Raw genomic sequence first — 21911 nt, forward strand, 5'->3', positions numbered from 1 at the left:
ATCTTGCCGGCGCCCGCTGTCGCTGACTTTTTAATTACATTTAATCCTGTCAATATGGCGTGCCGATGGCCGCGCCGTGGAGCTCACGGCCCATTAGCTCCTCTGCCAGAGGCCTTGTAGTGGAGATCAGCGCAAAGCAAAGATGAGCGCGACTGAACCCGAGTGGGCCGGGGGCTCGGCGGGAATCCCCGCTCTCGAGTGTGTAACGGGAGCAGGGTGAGACGGCGCCACCCAGTGGCCACAATTAATAACTTTACAGGTGTGTAGGGTGGCACAATGGGAACAACTAAGGAAGCCAGGGCTCACATCCCGTCCCGGGTGCCCCCTGTATGGAGTTTGCATGTTCTCCCCATGCGTTTCCCCCCTACTGCCCAAAGATATGCAGGTTAGGTGGACTGGTACTGTTAAATTGGCACCTGTTATGTGTTTGTGTTTTCACCTGATGATAAACTGGCACCCCATCCATTGATCGAAACTGCCTTTGTGCCCGCTGCTTGCTGAAGTTCAGATCAGCACTAGGTGCGCAGGTCTGAAAGATGGAAGGAGTTGGCAGTCATTCGTATCAGCAGGCTGGCACAACAGTAGATGCCACGATCTCGTGGCTGTGCTTTAGTTGGCATTGCTGAGTGCAGCTTTTGATGGACTGGCATTGCACTCCACATGTTCAGAAACAACTCCATCTTCCTTGACCCTGAACTGAGTAGAAAAACGGATGAATGGCAACCCCTCGAGGCACAGCTGGGGCACAGACTGAGGTGGCCGTGGGGCAAATACAAGAAGTGAAACTGGACTGGCAGCCTCAGGGCTTAATGTCCAATGCCACCAAAGATGGCACCTGTCACCTCCAACACATGGACGACAGCAGGACCTGGCGGGAGACACTTGGCCTGACCAGTGCACTACATTCAGGGATGTTGCCCACCTTAAAAGTTACTCTAATCTATGGACAGGCCCTTTAGTAGGTGCACTCGATCAGCTCACACCCCTGGGTGGGCCAAACCTGACAACAAGGGGCAGCCAAAAAAAAAAAACAAAGGCCCAGGGACGAGACCACCGCACACCAGCCAGGTGACAGCGGCTTGTGCCCTGCAGTGCATCTCCCCCCGGCCTTTTTATTATTTTTTAATCATCATTTTGGATTTTTTTGTTTTTTCTTTGGGTAATTTAGTTATTTATTGTATTATTGTTAGAGCTCCCTTTGGTTAATTTATTCATATCTGGCCCGCATTCTGTTAAAAGTGAGACCCCCTAACTGGATTACAGGCCTCAGGTGCTTTAATCAGCCTCATTGCAGCGCCAGGGGGGCAATGGAGGGCTGTGTGTGTGCCACTTCAAAAGCACGGTTGGGCAAACAGGGCCCTCTCATGTGCCACTTCTTCTATTTGGTTTCATGATCCTCAGACGACTTCCTTCATAATTCTGGGGGTTTTACAGAAGGTCAGACACCCAAGTAAGAACATCACTGAGCTCTGCACACAGGCGGCGACAATACGTTTATTACAAAGTGTCTCTCGATTTATATATAGTGCCTTCCATATCTCTCAATTTATATAGCGCCTTTCACATCTATTCTAGCACACTAGTCAGATCTTCTATATGGCGCCTTTCACACCTCTGATATCTATTTGATAAGAGCCTTCAAAATCAGTTTGATAGCACCGTTCATAGATATCAGTCCCTTACAGGGTACTTTACATCTAATGGACAACACTTTGAAATCGCTTATAGAGCGTAACTGACATTTTAATGTAGCGCCTTTCAGCTCGGTCTGTTATATACAGTGGAACCCAGTATACCGTATATACATATTTACGGTACACGTACAAATCGGTTTACGACCAAAAAGTTTGCCACACTTTTGCCTTGGTTCACAACCACACACTCGGTATACGAACAAGCCAGTTTCCCTTTCGGTTTGCACATGCTCAGTCTCTCCCTGTGCATTTCCTGTGCAGCGAGCGAGCGAGCGAGAGACGCGCGCGCGCACACACAGGCAGAGAGAGAGAGAGAGAGAGAGAGAGAGAGAGAGAGAGAGAGAGAGACGCGTGCACACACAGGCAGAGAGAGAGACGCGTGCACACACAGGCAGAGAGAGAGAGAGAGACGCGTGCACACAGGCAGAGAGAGAGAGAGAGACGCGTGCACACACAGAGAGAGAGAGAGAGAGAGAGACGTGCACACACACACAGAGAGAGAGAGAGAGAGAGAGAGAGAGAGAGAGAGAGAGAGAGAGAGACGCGCGCACACACAGGCAGAGAGAGAGAGAGAGAGAGAGAGAGAGAGAGAGAGAGAGAGAGAGAGAGAGAGAGGGCTGGACTCATAATGTAGGAAGGCAGTTAAAGACTGCACAAGGCTTGATTCTGTTTTCACTTCTGTTTACAGCGATCGGTTCGTAGCCTGCATTGTTGCAATGTTACTTTTCTTGGTGGTTTATTAAATTACAGATTTTTTCAAATGTTCATTTTTATCCCTGTGCTTAAAACTCATTAAAAAAAAAAAAAAAAGTGTTTTTAGCCAGCGGTTGGTAGTGCTATAGCGCGAACTATTGCAGTGTTAGTTTTCTCTGTTGTTCAAGATTTTCCTCAGTGTTATTCAATGTTTTTACATTTAGTTTTACTATTACACTGTGCATTCTATGGTTTAATTAACTATATTTGTGCTTAAAAACTTAAAAAACAATATATATTTACATACAATCCTATGGGAGAAATTGCGTTCACGACCAAATCGGTTTACGACCAGAGTTTTGGAACGAATTACAGTCGTGAACCGAGGTTCCACTGTAGTTCCTTTCTGTTTCCAACTACTGTATTAGTTACCAGTAACAGCAGTGCATCCACTTGACTTGTCGTTCCCAGTTCTCCTCCTCTCTCTTTCTCTGTACGTTTAGCATTCGTTTGCTCAGAGGTTGATGCGCTTGTTCCTTCCTGAGCAGCTCTTCTTCTCTTCTTCCATTGGCATCGTTTTGCGTTAAAACTGATTAAGTCAGCGTTTGTGTTGCAATTACTTTGTACGTTTTCTTTTAATTTTTCACTTAAGCTGGCACTCAAGTCTTCAACCGGCCTAAAGAATGACTTCAGATATGAAGAGGTAGGGGAAGTGACGGCAAAGGTGGTAGCAATGAGAGCGGCGCCCGTATGCATGTGCCACATGGCCACCCTGCTGGCCGCTGCCAAGAGTCGAGTCTACAATATAGAGGAATAACCTTGGAGGTCAATCATCACCCTGAAAGCAGACGGCACGTAGTATACGTGCACCACATTTCAGATCAATCAGTTCGAGAGCTACAGGCGATTTAAAATCCTGGACAGACGGCAGCGGTAGTGCCCGTTACCTCCATCCGTGTGCCATGGTCTGTGATTCTACCCTCAGGCTGATCATTGCTTTGATGCACACAGTCTGCCCCCCAAAACGGACCAAAAACTGCCCAAACGTCTCCTCCACGGGCCGCCTCTCCTTTTCTCCTGACCTGCTGGAGGCCGACACGACAGGCTGAACTAACAAAGGCAGATGGCCACCTCTGGAAGTGACGCTTGGCTGTGATGAAGCAGCAGTTTGCATAGAGACCCCCAAACACACCTGAACATGGCCAATGACCCCCATGTGGAGACGTGGGTTTAAATTGCTGGCGTGTCTTTGCCTTTTCAGCTAACACCGAGTGTCCACCTGCGGTCCTCCGGCTCTTTAAGGTGAGCCCTCAGAAGACGACTGCTGCGGTCGTCAATTTTTGGTACACAACACTCCTGCACGTTTAACCCAAAACTTCCATTTTTCTCTGATAGTGTTTTTAAATCTCTGGGAGATCAACCTCATGGACTGAAGAGGGAGGAAAAGAAACTTAAAAGTATGCAATTCTTAAATTAGACGCGTTATAAAACCAAGCAGCACATTCAATACACACACTGCGTACGGGGGGTCCTCGGGTTACCACACAGATCCGTTAATACAGCAGTGATGGAACCTGCATTTTGGTGCAAGTCGAAACACACCATAGCCTAAGTCACTTACCTAATATTTGTAAAATCAGCATCTAGAACATAAAAACACAACTAAGCCACAATATACTTTACTGTACACTGTACTGTAATAACAGAAAAAATGAGTGTAAAAAAAACAAGTCCTTACCGTTATTCCTTCTCGTCTCATTCTCAAGGTTTAATTTCACTTCCACCAAGATGGCCTTTCCTCTTCCTCGAAGCACAACCATCTGAAGACTCGTGACTTTCGTTTAGGAGCCATGATAAGAGCCACAGAGTCGCCACACACACACAACACTTTCAAATCAGTTGCTGACTCCCTCACTCATACGCCACGTTATCGCGTATTCCTCCGCTGCGCGTAACTGAACTCGTTCGCCCACGTAGTCTGTAAGTACGACGCTAACGGCATGAGCCCAAACACTCGCGTCTCAAGTTTTTTATGGGAGTGAGCGTTGTTTGTCGAGACGTCGTAATTCCTAAAATTCAAAGGCCTCATCGAGAGGAAGACGGTCGCCGGTCAAGCTGCTTACCTTTTTTTACCAGTTAGGCCTCCGACTTTGGAGACCCTAAACAAGACGGCACACATCAGACCACACACACAAGCCGAGGTGGGCACACAGCGCTCATGAGGGATTTAGAAATTTTACGACACCCACCCAGGACTCCCTGAAAGACCACCAAGAGGCCCAGAAGGAGGAGAGCTGAACGTCAAAACCTCCCCACGAGTCTTCAAGCGCGTCGCACGCTCCATCGGAAATCAGCACACGACAAGCAACAGTCCAGTGGATTTTTATTTTTTTTATTAACAGATGGCTTTACATATTTTAGAAAAAGAACCCCAGGATTTTGCCTCCTGTATGTTTTCGCCGAGCTTCTTCATGGTCCATGATGCCAGCTGAAGTGGTTAGAACAATGTATCTGAAAAGAAGCAAAGAGGGACGTTTACAAATGGGAACCGATTCCGTTAGGCACGCCTCAACTCTGAAATCGAAACGTCCGAGCCACCTGCTCATATAAAATAAAGGATCAAAGTGGGAAAAACCTGACAGCAGTTAGGAGATGGACCCCCAAAAAAAGAAAGACGACCCAGGAAGGGGGGGTGACGAGGGGCCACTCATCGGCTTCAAACAACTACAAATCGGATTGGCTGGCTCAGCTGTGGAATGGCCAATAGGGGGAGGCGGCTTGATGGCCGAGGTCTCCAGGACTCTGAACAAATCCAAATTCTATCACGTGATATCGTCTGCTGTTAAGATTCTGCTCCGTACTTGGAAGATTTCTATTTTATTTTTATATTGTATTGATGACGACTTGTGTTCTCTTCTGTGTATTGTGTTGTATTGACACCCACCCTACGTGGAAAGGGGTCTCTCTCTTTGAACTGCTTTGCCCTTTTGTGTCTGGGCTGGGGGGCTGTCAAGAGGCCGGGCCTGTTAAAGCCCACTGCGGCACTCCTTGCGCGATTTTGGGCTACACAAAAATGAATTGTATAACTACAATGGCAGCCGCAGACAGAGACACCTTCGTTGTTTTGGGTTTGATGATTGGGGGGGTCCAGCAAGAATCCGTCATTTTTAATCGGGAACTCACAGGATACCCGAGACATTTTCTGGCTTCTTTTTCTCCCATCATCTTGAAACAGCAGCAGGATGTCATCGGCTCATACTTAACATTTTGAAATGGCCACACGCTCTTCTGCCAGGACCTGTGCCCCCCACCACCTGATCAAAGCACTGGGATGTCCCCACATTGTTGGATTAAAGGCCAGAAGTCCAGGTGACCATCGTCATCAAGTCCTTCCATGAGAACCCTGAATACCATGAGGACTGAATGTGAGGTGGAATGCCTAGAGGTGGCTGGGTGGTCTCGGACCCCCTGCAGATTTTCTTTTTTTTTTTCTGTCCTCCCTGGCCATCGGACGTTACTTTTATTCTATGTTAATTAGCATTCCCTAATTTTAATTATTTGTCTTTTTTCTCTTTCTTCGTCATGTAAAGCACTTTGAGCTCCATTGTTTGTGTTAAAATGTGCAAAAGAAATCAGTGTTGTTGTTGAAGCCTCGGTTATGTGGAAAAAACGAACCCAAAGCTGAAATCGCAATATAACAGGCTGTTCAGGGGGAATTGGGACACGCTGTTTAGGTCAACGCGGTAAGAGGAGTCGGACAGCCCAAAGACAACACCACTGCCTACCAGGACAGCCTGAATTTCTAATTCTATCAAGTTAGGAACAGTCAGCAGCACCACATCGACGAGACCCACACCACCAACTCGGGCACAGAACAGCAACCACAACTCACAGTACGGAAAATAAAATGAGGATATAATCAATATAGAAAAATATATAAGCAATAACCTCAGTGAAAATATTAATGCAAGTTAGGCCTGCTAAATGAATGGTTAAATAAAGGCACATGCCATATTTCTTTTTTAATTGAAGCTTCGTTCTAGCCACCAATATAAACTAGCTCGGAGACCAAGGAAGGGAAGCGATGAGATAAGACGGCCCAAAGGTGGAAAACGGGGGAACATCTGCAAGCTCAAGGACGACTACGAAATAAGCGGAGCAGAAAACTAGAGACCAATAACAAAAGACAAAAATATTAGTTATTATGAAAGAAAGGGACAGGCCAGCTACAGAAAAAGGAGTTAGGATGAGCAGCGAATGAGCGAGGTCAGAGTAATAAGAAATGAGAATATAAACTGTCAGTTTTGAACCGATCGGGGCTCAGCTCGATTTGGCCTAATTGGGTTGAGTCCGTGTTATCGTATATTGCAATAAATCTAAATACTCTGTCTGCCAATCCTCCGAGTCCTACAGCCTTCACTTCAGGTGAACACCTTTTGGTGCGTCTTTTGCTCCAACAACAGGAAAAGTGGGAGTCGCGGTGCAAAAATCAGCAAACTCACAGAGGACATGGAATCCATTTATGAAACAAAAGTCCGTCAGAAATGTGCCTCAAATTCACAAAGAAAAAAAAAGTCTGAAAGGCCCTGTTCACTTTGTTTAAAGCAGACTAGATAGATAGATAGATAAGATAGATAGATAGCGTAGTTGGCAGGATTAGATAGATAGATAGCGTAGTTGGCAGGATTAGATAGATAGATAGATAGATAGATGGATAGAGAGATACTTTATTTATCCCCAATGGGAAATTCACCTACTCCAGCAGCAGCATACTGATAAAGAAAATATTACATTAAAGAGTGATAACAATGCAGGTATACAGTGCGGCAAAAAAGTATTTAGTCAGCCACCAATTGTGCAAGTTCTCCCACTTCAAAAGATGAGAGAGGCCTGTAATTTTCATCAGAGGTATACCTCAACTATGAGAGACAAAAAGAGAACAAAAAAAATCCAGAAAGAATTTACAGTAATCCCTCCTCCATCGCGGGGGTTGCGTTCCAGAGCCACCCGTGAAATAAGAAAATCCGCGAAGTAGAAACCATATGTTTATATGGTTATTTTTATATTGTCATGCTTGGGTGACAGATTTGCGCAGAAACACAGGAGGTTGTAGAGAGACAGGAACGTTATTCAAACACTGCAAACAAACATTTGTCTCTTTTTCAAAAGTTTAAACTGTGCTCCATGACAAGACAGAGATGACAGTTCCATCTCACAATTAAAACAATGCAAACATATGAAAGGAGTGCGTGTCAGGAGTAGTGACTGTCACAGAGATAGCAAAGAAATCAATGGTGCTGTTTGGCTGTTAAGTATGCAAAGTACCGCGGCACAAAGCTGTTGAAGGCGGCAGCTCACAGAGAGAGAGAGAGTTTGTTTTTCAATCGAAAATCAATACGTGCCCTTCAAGCTTTTAAGTATGCGAAGCACTGTGCTGCATGTCGCTTCAGGAAGCAGCTGCACAGAAGGTAGCAACGTTAAGATAATCTTTCAGCATTTTTAGACAAGCGTTCGTATCGTCTAGGTGTGCGAATAGCCCCCCTGCTCAATCCCCCTACGTCAGGATCAGAGAAAGTCAGCGCAAGAGTGAGAGAAAAGTAAGCTGGGTAGTTTCTCAGCCATCTGCCAATAGCGTCCCTTGTATGAAATCAACTGGGCAAACCAACTGAGGAAGCATGTACCAGAAATTAAAAGACCCATTGTCCGCAGAAATTCGCGAACCAGCAAAAAATCCGCGATATATATTTAAATATGCTTACATATAAAATCCGCGATAGAGTGAAGCCGCAAAAGGCGAAGCGTGATACAGCGAGGGATTACTGTATTTGCAAATTATGGTGGAAAATAAGTATTTGGTCACCTACAAACAAGCAAGATTTCTGGCTCTCACAGACCTGTAACTTCTTCTGTAAGAGGCTCCTCTGTCCTCCACTCGTCACCTGTATTAATGGCACCTGTTTGAACTCGTTATCAATATAAAAGACACCTGTCCACAACCTCAAACAGTCACACTCCAAACTCCACTATGGCCAAGACCAAAGAGCTGTCAAAGGACACCAGAAACAAAATTGTAGACCTGCACCAGGCTGGGAAGACTGAATCTGCAACAGGTAAGCAGCTTGGTGTGAAGAAATCAACTGTGGGAGCAATTATTAGAAAATGGAAGACATACAAGACCACTGATAATCTCCCTCGATCTGGGGCTCCATATGCAAGATCTCACCCCGTGGGGTCAAAATGATCACAAGAACGGTGAGCAAAAATCCCAGAACCACACGGGGGGACCTAGTGAATGACCTGCAGAGAGCTGGGACCAAAGTAACAAAGGCTACCATCAGTAACACACTACGCCACCAGGGACTCAAATCCTGCAGTGCCAGACGTGTCCCCCTGCTTAAGCCAGTACATGTGCAGGCCCGTCTGAAGTTTGCTAGAGAGCATTTGGATGATCCAGAAGAGGATTGGGAGAATGTCATATGGTCAGATGAAACAAACTCTACTCGTCGTGTTTGGAGGAGAAAGAATGCTGAGTTGCATCCAAAGAACACCATACCTACTGTAAAGCATGGGGGTGGACACATCAGGCTTTGGGGCTGTTTTTCTGCAAAGGGACCAGGATGACTGATCCGTGTAAAGGAAAGAATGAATTTGGCCATGTATCATCAGATTTTGAGTGAAAACCTCCTTCCATCAGCAAGGGCATTGAAGATGAAACGTGGCTGGGTCTTTCAGCATGACAATGATCCCAAACACACCGCCCGGGTAACGAAGGAGTGGCTTCATAAGAAGCATTTCAAGATCCTGGAGTGGCCTAGCCAGTCTCCAGATCTCAACCCCATAGAAAATCTTTGGAGGGAGTTGAAAGTCCGTGTTGTCCAGCGACAGCCCCAAAACATCACTGCTCCAGAGGAGATCTGCATGGAGAAATGGGCCAAAATACCAGCAACAGTGTGTGAAAACCTTGTGAAGACTTACAGAAAACGTGACCTCTGTCATTGCCAACAAAGGGTATATAACAAAGTATTGAGATGAACTTTTGTTATTGACCAAATACTTTTTTTCCACCATAATTTGCAAATAAATTCTTTAAAAATCAGACAATGTGATTTTCTGGATTTTTTTTTCTCATTTTGTCTCTCATAGTTGAGGTATACCTATGATGAAAATTACAGGCCTCTCTCATCTTTGTAAGTGGGAGAACTTGCACAATTGGTGGCTAATTAAATACTTTTTTGCCCCACTGTACAGACAGACAATAACTTTGTATAATATTAACGTTTTACACCCCTAACCCCCCCGGGTGGAATTGAAGAGTCGCATAGTGTGACGGAGGAACGATCTCCTCAGTCTGTCAGTGGAGGTTTCAGCTGTGTTTTTGGTCCGTTTTCCTTTAAATAAATAAATCACCTGTTAACATTTTTAATTATTATTTAGGAGACTGCCGCAGGTTCATTAGAAAACAACATCATGGACACGTACGTAGGAGAACAGGCAGGGTGATCAGAGAGATCAATGGAAACCAGCAGGGGAGGGGATTTCAAAAATAAAATACAACAATTCAGCCCAGCACTCCGCTCTGCTAGCACACCGTGTTCAAGGAAAAGGTTCCAGCCAACATAAATGCCTGCAGAAGACGGGACCACCCAGACAGCAAACATCCATCAGGGAGCCGTCCCAGAATGAAGCAGCAGGGTACATTCACATACATGGCTGGGGGGGTGGGGTTGCCAAGAGAGTCGGCAGTTTGTACAACACACGTCTTTGGAATGTGGAAAGAAAAGCCATGCGGGCCTCAGAAGAACACGCAAACTCCAAAGAGCAGGACTTGAACCCTGGACTCTGGAGCTGCAATGCGGTGGCAGCAACCAACAAAGACACACCTGCAGGTGAAAGTAAAGGAGAATCCAAACTGCCAAGTGTCAAGTCTAGGAGAGCGGATATTAGACCTGCATGAAGGGCTTCTGCTTGGTCACACTAACATGGATTAATCAGAGAATGCTGCTGCTGCTTCATTAGGGGCCACCACAGCGGATCAGCCTCTTCCACATCACCCTGCCTTCTCCATTTGCATGTCCTCTCTCGCCTCATCCATAAAACTTCTCTTAGGCCTTCCTTTTCTCCTCTTCCCTGGCAGCTCTATCCTTAGCATCCTTCTCCCCAAATACTCAGCATCTCTCCTCTGCACATGTCCAAACCAACGCAATCTCGCCAACTGTCCAACCTGAGCTGACCCTCTAATGTCCTCATTTCTAATCCACTCCATCCTCGTCACCCCCAATGCAAATCTTAGCATCTTTAACTCTGCCACCTCCAGCTCTGTCCCCTGTGCCACTCACTGTCTCCAGCCCATATAACACAGCTGGTCTCACTATTGTCCTGTAGACCTTTCCTTTCACTCTCGCTGATACCTGTCTGTCACATAATCACTCCTGTCACTCTTCTCCAGCCACTCCACTCTGTCTGCACTCTCTTTTTCACCTCTCTTCCACAATCCCCATTACTCATCCACCTTCACCAACTCTACTCCCCTCATCCTCACCATTCCACCGACCTCCCTCTCATTCACACACATGTATTCCGTCTTGGTGGTTCTACTGACCTTCATTCTTCTCCTCTCATTTCTCCACCTCTCCAGGGTCTCCTCATACTGCTCCCTACTATCACTGCAGATCACAATGTCATCAGCAAACATCACAGTCCATGTGGACTCCTGTCTAATCTCGTCCGTCAGCCTGTCCATCACCACTGACAACAATAAAGGACTCGGAGCTGATCTCTGATGTAATCCCACCTTCGTCACTCTCACCGCAGACCTCACCACGGTCACACTCCCCTCGTACATATCCTGTACAACTCTCATGTACTTCTCTGCCACTTCCGACTTCCTCATACAACACCACAGCTCCTCTCAGTCACCGTCATCTGCTTTCTTCAGGTCCACAAAGATGTAATGCGACTCCTTCTGGCCTTCTCTCTAAACTTCTCCATCAACACCCTCAGAGCAAATATCACATCTGTGGTGTGTCTGTAGAGAATGCTGCTTCTGTTTTAAACTTCATATCGTTTTCTGAACACTCATCAGCCACAATGAAACCCCCCAACATGCTTTGTCTTACTGGGTATATGCGGCTCATCAGCCAATTGTGCCGTTTCACTACGGAGCAAACCCAAGGTAATGAAAATGCAAAACACAAACAGGACTTCTCTGAGAAGGAAGACAAAATCCAATTGCTTTAAAAAGGAGTAGAAGACCGGCAAGACCTTGGAAAATAGGCAGAGTCACGCACACAAAATACAGCAAAGTATCGGAGTGTTTCAACATGCAGCACCAGTCAACTTAGGAAAGGCCAGTTCAGACAGGAAAGAGAAGATCACGGGGGGCAAAAGGAAAGGCAGGGTCTCCTCACATGACATTTACACTTCAGCGTTCTGGAAAAAAATCTTCACTTTCCCCATTCAGTGTGTATTGCTGGGGACTTGTACCAGAAGACTTCAGTTTCCAGACTTGAACTGGGACAACTGCTGGAGGCTGCAATGTCTGGATGACAACGGCCATCAGAAACAGTTTATCAGTCCGAGCTTCAGGAAAATTCCCCAAACACAAGCGTACCAATACGACGTTTTCAGACTGTGCAATCGGAGTGGTGATGTCTACCGAGCTGTCTAGTCAGCCACCACCATGCTGCACATCTCCGGCACCACGAATGTGCACAACATTTTGAAAAGAATCTGTTCTGGGCAGTCATGCCATTTCTGTATGGACAGAAGATGTTTTTGAATGTGTCTGTGTTAGCGTGGTGTAGGTCTTAAGGTGGTTAAATACACCTAGGACAGGGGGGCCAACTCCAGGCCTGGAGGGCCGCATTGGCTGCAGGTTTTCATTCTAACCCTTTTCCTAATCAGTAACCTTTCTCCCCCCCATCACTTTAATAGCCCTGTTAGAAGAGTTTTTTCTCTCTTACTGTTACACGAGCAGTCATACATTAGAGCAGGGGTGTCCAACTCCGGGCCTGGAGGGCTGCAGGTTTTCATTCTCACCCTTTTCTTAATTAGTTTTCACTGCTAATTAACTCCTTTTCCCTTCGTTTCAATAGCCCGGTTTTTAAGGATTCAGTCCTCTGAATTGATTCCTTTCTTCATTAAATGACAGCCAAGCAGAAATGAGATGTGAAACCAGCTAAACTGGGGCTTCAAACTCCAACCAATTTCACTCCAATCCCTTTCTTAATGAGAAGCCAATTCTTGCTCTTAATTAAACCCGTTATTTAAATCCATGGCTTGTTGCTGCTCTCATTCTGCCACAGCACACATTTCCAAAACTGTTGCTTTTTCTGTTCTTTCTAAGAGTACCGTCAAAATGTTTGGGTGACCTGAGAGATCAATCTTACCGAGACCATCACCTCTCTTTAATTTCAGATAATGTGTGATGGGCACAGGGGAGCTGGCCATGTGGTGGCCTGTTTTGTGTCTCTTTATTGTTTCGCTGCTAATTAAAGAAAAAGAAACTACGGGGCCTGAGTCAAGTTAATTAAAAGAAGTAATCAGCAGCAAAAACTCGTCACTTATTAAGAAGATGGGAAGAATGAAAACCTGCAGTCACTGGTGCACTCGAGGCCTGGAGTTTGCCACCCCTGCCCTAGGAGGTAAACGACGCGGCCTGCTGCTGGACACTATGGATTAGCAGCCACTCGACTGTTTCAAGAAGTTTTTTTTACCAGAAAGTGTCTTTCAGCTTATGAGTGACTAGACAAAGAGCCTGTTACGACAACGTAAGATGAAACGGGCACAAGTGGAAAAGTATAAGCAGCACAAACCTGATATAGATGTTTTGAATGAATGCGTAATTGAATCAGAATGCGTAATTAGGCCTCGAGCTGTAGTCGAAATCGCCTTTCAGTCCTCTGGAGCTTTAATCGAAGTCGCCTTTCTCTTTGAATTTTCGCGGCCGTAAATCCACCGCCTGCCGTGATGTCGGTCTCGTAAGGTTTTTCGGGCAGCTGCGCAGAAGGCGACTGCGCATTCGGCTTTGGACGGACGCGAGTGAGTGAGGAGGCTGGCGAATTATGTATTAAGATGGGACGAACACGCATACTCTAGGGGCTCCTGGAACATAAAACAGAGTGACATTTGCCATAAATAAGTATTTTATGTTGATTTACGCGTGAAACCATTGCTTTGTGTGCTTTTTAGAAAACTGAGTATTTTTGGGAAAAATATTCAGCCCTGGGACAAAAAAAAGAAAAAATAATTAGCCCTAAAAGAGTTAAGATGACAATAGCAGAGCACCACCAGGGAGCAGCACCTGGTGACAGCTATGAATCACAGACGTCAAGCTGTCTGTGTGCAAGGGATATGAAACAAAGAACTACACAGGACTACTTTAATATAAAGACCACCTCTGTGTCCCAAACCTCATACTGGCCTGGAAATTGTTCTACAGGACCACGTATAAAAAAAACTGAACCCACAACATATACAAATACCCATATCTCAGAATGTGCATTTTGGTCAAACGTGAATTGTTTGAATTAAAACTGTGGGGCACAGAGGCAAATTAAGAAAAGATGCATCTTTGTTCCAAACATTATGGATGGCACTGCATGCACCAACATCATCATCATCATCATTTAGGTCCCCTCCTGCACTACTTCTCCCACTGGGATCCACATAAATAAGCACCGTCACTTGTCTCCCAACAATACTGACTGGACCACAACTATCGGGAGGAAGCCTAGGACTCTACTCATGACTGATGGGATGCAATACTGAGGGGTCCGAGGTAGCGGATATAAGGGCCGCTCCTTGTTCTTAATTGCACCACACTCAGTGACTCACTCAACCAAACAAGTAGGAATTTCTAGACTTGATTAGAAAACCTGCTTAAATATGCGTCCACTGCATCAATTGTTGATGCTCTAATGCACGGGTGTTGACCTCCGGTCCTCGAGGGCCGCAGTGACTGCATGTTTTCATTCTAACCATTTTCTTCATTAGTGAGCCATTTTTACTGCTAATTAACTTCTTTTGCTTTACTTTTAATTAACTTGACTCAGGCCCCTTAGATGTCTCTTTTTCCTTAATTAGTAGCCAAACAATAATGAGACACGAAACAAGCCGCCACATGACAGAAAAAACAGATTTGGAAACGTCTGCTGTGGCAGAATGAGAGCAGCAACAAGCCATTGAATTAAATAACGGGCTTAATTAACAGCAAGAGTCGGCTTCTCATTAAGAGACTGTTTGGAGTGAAATTGGTTGGAGTTTGAAACCCCAGTTTAGCTGCTCATCTGTTGGCTCGTTTCACGTCTCATTTCTGTTTGGCTGCCATTTAATGAAGAAACAAATCAATTCAGAGGACTGAATCCTTAAAAACAGGGCTATTGAAATGAGGGGAAAAGGAGTTAATTAGCAGTGAAAACTGATTAAGGGCGAGAATGAAAACCTGCAGCCACTGCGGCCCTCCAGGCCTGGAGTTGGACACCCCTGCTCTAATGTATGACTGCTCGTGTAACAGTAAGAGAGAAAAAACGATTTAACACCACCAAAAGACTTTCTAGAACAAACAAGAATAAGTTTTAACATTAAGTGAAAATGCATCGCAAACTGTCGCCAGACATTACTAAAGATGATGGAATGGACGTCCTTGGTAGTCAGCAGTGCAGAGTCTGTTAACCATCAGTGCTGCTGGGTAAATGCAGGTAAACGTTTGCCATTAAATCACTGACTTCACATGTATTCATGAAGGAGGCTAGCAAGGTCTTGTTCGTGCAGTGATATGTTGCATGTTACCATGAAAACGGCAAAGTGGACAAGTTGTGTTTTTTTGCAGTAAAATGTGGCTGACGCCAGGGTCGGTCTTCTTCTATCCCATAGCATGTTATACTGACGTCATGCTCAGCTTTTAGCACAGTCCAACAAGCAATTTGAGTGTGAACTTGCTGGCTTGGGCAAGTAACTTTTTTTCACCAAAATGTTTTGTTTCTCCAAATGGCACCTTAGTCCCTCTAGATGGAATGTAGGACCCAAAACGAGCAATCGGTTGCCAAAAGCCTTTGTCATCAACTGATAGCACGACTTGTTCCATCATTGAACAGGCCCTCATGTGATTTCCTCCAACTGGTACCCATCGGTTTCTCTTGGTTGTTCATGTTGCCCGTTCAAACTCCGCAAGCGGGATGCTGGTTCTGCACGGCTTTATGCAAGCTTTTAATAGCACCCTCGCACGCCTCTTTGAACTGAAAAGCATGCACATTAAGCTTTGCACTCCTGTAGGCCAATTGCATACCCAACGCTAATTCACCAAGGCCTTAATGTAAGAGTTCAGTGCTGACAAGACCAGGACCACAAGCCAATCCAGAAAAACAATAGCACTAACATATCCTCTTCTCGGGTGGCACGGAGGTAATGCTGCTGCCTCGCAGTAAAGAGACCCAGGTTCGCTTCCCGGGTCCTCCCTGCGTGGCGTTTGCATGTTCTTCCCGTGTCTGCGTGGGTTACCTCCCACAGTCCAAAGACATGCAGGTTAGTTCGACTGGCGATTCTAAATTGGCCCTAGTGTGTGCTTGGGTCCTGCGGTGGGTTGGCACCCTGCCTTGCGCCCTGTGCTGGGATTGGCTCCAGCAGACCCCCGTGACCCTGTGTTCAGCTTCAGCAGGGTTGGAAAATGGATGGGTATCTTCTTCTCATGAAACCACACTTGGAGCTGGGTGGCACTGGCCAAGTGAACCATAGACGGCGCTTTTGTGCTACTCAGTACAAGTCTTACAGTACCAACACTGTACACACGCTGAACCTGAAAAGACACACTCACCACTAAAACAACAGCCAGCACATCCAGTGGGTATGCAGCAGCTTATACCATGTAAGCGCTCAACCACACACTAATGTAAAAGGCTCCCTTCGTCTGAAGACTACAGAGATGGGAAAGAGGAAGATCTGCAGAGGCACAGCGTGGAGCAAAAGAAACAATGAGGAAATCAAAGAACGTGTCTAGAGAATCAGGAATACTGGCAGAAATAAAATGGGGAAGGAAGATTAGTAGGGTCAGGACACAAGCCAAGGATGGCAGAAGGAAGGGTTGTAAAGAGGAAGACCACCAAGAGGGAAGACTGTGCAGAGAAAGGAAAAGAGGATTGGATGATGTGGAGGAGGATCTAAAAATAAGTGGGGGGGGGTTCAAAACAGAAGATTGGATTTGCACCGTTCTAGAGGAAGGGGTCCAACATGGGCTGCAGGCCCAAACATGAAGACGACTAAAGGCCCAACCATGCCATCTCTTCAGGTTATAAAAATGAGTGTGTTACACAAAGACTAATACAGTGGAACCTTGGATTGCGAGTGTTTTGCAAGACAAGCTTAAATTTGTAATAAATTTTGACTTGATAAACGAGCGAGGTCTTGCAATACGAGTAGTACGTATACGCTTTGTCTGCCGAGCGTCACATGATCACAGCTGAGCTGATGGTTCTCTCTCTTGCTGCGGGATTGTGGGTAATGTTCTCCAATTCTCAGGCTCGGTCGGCGTACCTCACTCATACAGTCAACATCTGTACGAGTGTATACTGTGTACTATAGCATTGTGACCACGTGTGTGTTGCGACACGGAGTCTGTCTTGCACCCTAAAACAAGAAGCCGAGTCTCAGTACTATAGGGACACCAGCTTTATTCAGCACGGTTATTTATTACAGCAGGATCTGCCGCTCTCCTATACACTGACACAGCAGGGTAGTGGGGGCCAGGTTAGTGGCCAAGTAATTTATTTACAATGTTCCTTGTATCACCCATCAACGGCAGGCGCTTATAGCATGTCTGCGATCTTTTCGGATTTGCTTTTACGGCGAATTGCTACAGCGCTGGGAGCCTGCGGTTGCTTCGGGACGCTCTTCCGCGTGTCGTCCCGTTGGGTGGAATCTCACAAGAGTTTAGAAACTCACTCACTCCAGCCAGGATTCTTTTCAAAGGCAAAGTGCAGGTTAATTTATGTATTTTTACTTTATATTTTGTATTAATCATTTTTATATGAATAGTTTTGGGTTGTGGAACAAATCATCCGAGTTTCCATTATTTCTTATGGGGAAACTCGCTTTGATATACGAGTGCTTTGGATTACAAGCACGTTTCCGGAATGAATTACGCTCGCCATCCAAGGCTCCACTGTGGACTGTATAGCAGTTGGTACCCTGTTGCTATGAGGGCACTGAATGGCACCTCATCACCTCAATGCGGCAATGCAATAGATGACATCTTGTGCAATAAGGTCTTAAGTTGAATGTTTGTGTTCTACCTCATTTCTTCTTATCCTTTTGTAATTATATTTACTAGCCATGTGCACCCAACTACGTTGTACGTGTTAAAGTTGTCTGTGAAGGGTTCCCTGTTTAAACGCGGCTGCCAGTCGTGAACTGGGCCCTTCGTCGCACAGCATTATGATTTATAATAAGGGAAACAAAATTACAAAACAAAAACCCTTGGACATTGATTCGATAGGAACGGCCTACTCGGAATCACTGTCCGAATAGTAATTATGTGGTGGTGGAGGAGCATTTCTGCCTCTCTCCGTTCACAGTCCGCCTCGTTTTCACGACGCTGTCGTTTCCTCTCATGATCTCTTCTCAACCTTTCTCCAATCTCGCAGGTTGCTTTGTGGCAATCCAAAGAGTAAGGCGATATACACGGAGCAATGATTATAAAAGGGGGACGCATAGGTATCCAGGCTCTTTAAAGCATAAATAGGGATCACTTTACTGACATGTGAGCAAGCCACGGTACAACTGTGAGACGCGCAGCACTCGCCGGCTACAACAATAATAATTTCCGGTACGTGCTGTTACGTTGTCATTCATTTTACCCACTGTCTCTCTTTCATTCATATGTTACGTAGGCACGGACCTTTTATCTTCACCAATCTCATTCTCTAACCAGGCCTCAGGAGCTAACCAGCGTAACACTGTCCACCACCCCTTTCGTTATTCCGGCACATTGTTGACATCCGTGAGTAACAACAACGTACTAAACTGGAAGGTGGTCTACGCATGCGTGGAATTCGCGGACAAACAAAAGATCAAGATCCAAATGAAGATTATATATAAAGATATTTTGACACCGCAGTAATTGCACCTAATTTCGTTGTATTTGTTGCAATGACAATAAAGATATTCTGATTCAAGAACAGAGGGAATTGTAAAGCAAAACGTCAGTCGAATCCAATTCAATTGGAGATAGCTGTAATTTATAAATTAAATTAATTAAAAGTAAATTTACATTTTAAGTTACCTCCCTGAACAGCAAGGAAGGTTTTGTCCCAAATGTGACATTACTGAAGGACAAATTGATCAGGTAAATGTGGCCATAAAAAAAGAAAATGCAAGAAAGGCATTCGATGTGCTGCTTCACTGCTGTAAAGGGGAGTCGCAGTCACTCACTGAATCCTTATAAATAGTGAAAGTCACTTCACCAATAGTTTTGTAAAATTACCTCTAAAATTTATCTGGCATCATGCAATTTCAAAGTTTTCAGATTGCAAAATGCGAAAAGTCGATAAAATTGTGTTTTTAGATGCTCTTATCAAGATTTTTCAGGTGGAAACAAATACTGCTCCCTAATTCTTAATCCACAGCCCAAACCTTGGTCTCTTTTTTTGGTCGTCCTCCATCGCCATCCCCTTCTTCCAATCCTTCTGTTCTTACAAGAGACGTCACTGGCACTACTCGTGGGCGCACAGATGAAGCCTGGCTAAGGGGGGGGGGGTCTTACATATGAAATGTTTACTTACCCAAACTGACGAGAGGGCAGCAAGTTGTTCTGCCACTTCTCAAGATCCTTAAGCTGAACATCAAATCGAGGGCTAATGACACCACACTGCAAGATAAGAAAGGAGGCGTTAAGACACACGACACTGCATTTCACCTTCGATGCTCTGTATGTTTTGTTTTACCAGCACAGGACCACAAATTTAATTCTGAAATTTAATCAGACAGTGAAATCGGATGCAAGCCTTACAAAAACTACTACTGGTCAGAAACTCGGGCGTGGGACGCTACATTTTAAGAGGCTCTGATCTCAAAGAGGATTAGGACTAACTACACAATAATAACTGTGACATCAAATCCTCTGACAATAATGCTTCTTTATAACGACAATTAACAATAATCAGAGCAGAAACTGGGGAAGACTACAATTAATGCTGAAAGGCTACGGCAGTGTCAGACCCACCAGCATGCACGTTACCGGACCACTACAGCTGATATTAGCTTATTAGATATCCTACTACAAAACCATGGGCACTAACATGAAGTTGCTCTCATGGGGGGTCGATTTGTGCCCATTTGAGTCAAAGAGTTATTTGTGAGGTCAGCTACCGATGTTGGACAAGACAACCGGACTCGCAATCGGCGTTCCAATTCATCCCATAGGTGAGCAATGAGGTTCAAGTCAGGCCTCTTGTATTCCTCCACGTTTCAATTCCAGGTACAGTCATGGCCAAAATTATCGGCACCCCTGGAATTTTCCCAGAAAATTGTTGCAATTACAAATGTTTTGGTATCCACATGTTTATTTCCTTTATGTGCATTGGAACAACACAAACAAACAAAAAAAAAAAAAAAGCCAAATCTGACGTCATGTCACACAAAACTCAAAAACCGGGCTGGACAAAATTATTGGCTCCCTCAACTTAATATTTGGTTGCACGCCCTTTGGAAAAAAATAATTGAAATCAAGCGCTTCCTATAACCATCAACAAGCTTGTTACGCCTCTCAACTGGAATTTCCGACCACTCTTCTTTTGCAAACTGCTCAAAATCTCTCAGATTTGAAGGGCACCTTCTCCTAACAGCAATTTTGAGATCTCGCCATAAGTGTTCAATCGGATTTAGATCCAGACTCATTGCTGGCCACTTCAGAACTCTCCAGCACTTTGTCTTCAACCATTTCTGAGTGCTTTTAGAGGTATGTTTGGGGTCATTGTCCTGCTGGAACACCCATGACCTCTGACGCAGACCCAGCTTTCTGACACTGGGCCCTACATTGCGCCCCAATGTCTTTTGGTAGTCTTCAGATTTCATGATACCTTGCACACAGTCAAGGCATCCAATGCCAGAGGCAGCAAAACATCCCCAAAACATCTTAGAACCTCCACCTGAACTCCAGAACCACCTTTAGAATTTGCTCATTAGTTTCCATCAATTGCACGTGTGCAGGTTTTCCTTCTAAAGCACAGGTGTCGAACTCCAGGCCTGGGGGGCCGCAGCTGCTGCAGGTTTTCATTCTAACCCCTTTTCCTAATCAGTGACCAGTTTTCACTGCTAATTCACTCCTTTCCCTTGAATTTTAATAGCCCTGTTTTTAAGGATTCAATCCTCTCAATTTATTCTTTTCTTCATTAAATGGCAGCCAAACAGAAACAAGACGTGAAACGAGCCAACAGATGACCAGCTAAACTGGGGTTTCAAACTCCAACCAATTTCTTAATGAGAAGCCAGTTCTTGCTGTTAATTAAACCCGGTACTTAATTCAATGGCTTGCTGCTGCTCTCATTTTGCTACACCAGACATTTCCCAAACTGTTGATTTTCTGTTTTTGATTATTGACCTGAGAGATCAAACTTACCGAGACCCTCACCTTTTCTTTATGTTCAGATAATGTGTTTAGCTGGTCATCTATTTGCTCATTTTGTGTCTCATTATTGTTTGGCTGCTAATTAACCCCTTCACCGCCCTCTGCCGGATATATCCGGCACCGCTGTTTTAATGCTAACGCCATACTGCCGGAATTATCCGGCACATTTGCCTGTGGTTATATGAATGCCTGGCAAGTAGTATAACTGACGGTTTGGCGTGGGTATTATTACTACGTTGTATTTCAACAAGTCTGTGGTTGTTTTGGCCGGTCATGTGACGTGATTCGCATGTAACAGCTGTGAATATGGCGAAACGTAAACTGACTTCAAGTGAGGCTTTGCAGGCGATTTTGGACAGTTCTGATCATGATTGTAGCAGTTCTGAAGAAGATTTTAGTGACAGTGATGAGCAGCAACGTGCGCTGCATGATATTGTGAATGAAGACGCATCGGATGACGGCGCTGAGTGGGTGTATCCCCAGCATCTCAGCTGGGCTGCTGCCCGAGGTGAACTACCTTTTCTGCATCCGTTTGAGGCAACGTGTGGCTTTATTGTTGATGTAAACAATTACACTGCTGAGCAGTTTTATGAGCTGTTTGTGTCACCTGATTTGATTAGACATTTTGTTCATCAGACAAATCTGTATGCAGCACAGTTTATTGAGAAAAATCCCAATTTACCTCCACATTCCCGTGTTCGTGCTTGGTTTGACACTGATGAAAACGAAATGAAAAAATTCATTGGGATTTTGATGTTGATGGGAATAATCAGAAAACCAGATATTGAGATGTACTGGTCTACAGATCCTATGTATGCAACACCTATTTTTGCAGCTGTCATGACACGTAACCGATTCTCTTTGCTGCTGAAATTCTTTCATTTGAATGACAACAGAAACGAGCCAGA

General features: G+C 45.0%; 1 protein-coding gene across 2 annotated transcripts in view; it reads right to left on the reverse strand.

Moving 5' to 3' along the window:
- Positions 1-4753: 4753 nt before the first annotated feature.
- Positions 4754-21911, reverse strand: part of rps15a (ribosomal protein S15a) — a 61497-nt gene continuing 44339 nt past the window's right edge. For both annotated transcript variants that reach the window (XM_051933949.1, XM_028814075.2), the window contains exons 4-5: positions 19160-19245; positions 4754-4898 (exon numbers count right to left, since the gene is read on the reverse strand). In XM_051933949.1, the coding sequence (XP_051789909.1) occupies positions 4805-4898; positions 19160-19245 (180 nt within the window). In that variant the 3' untranslated portion in view covers positions 4754-4804. The remainder of the gene's footprint in view (positions 4899-19159; positions 19246-21911) is intronic.

Source organism: Erpetoichthys calabaricus, chromosome 11 (genome assembly GCF_900747795.2).
Source record: "Erpetoichthys calabaricus chromosome 11, fErpCal1.3, whole genome shotgun sequence".
Lineage (NCBI taxonomy): Eukaryota > Metazoa > Chordata > Cladistia > Polypteriformes > Polypteridae > Erpetoichthys > Erpetoichthys calabaricus.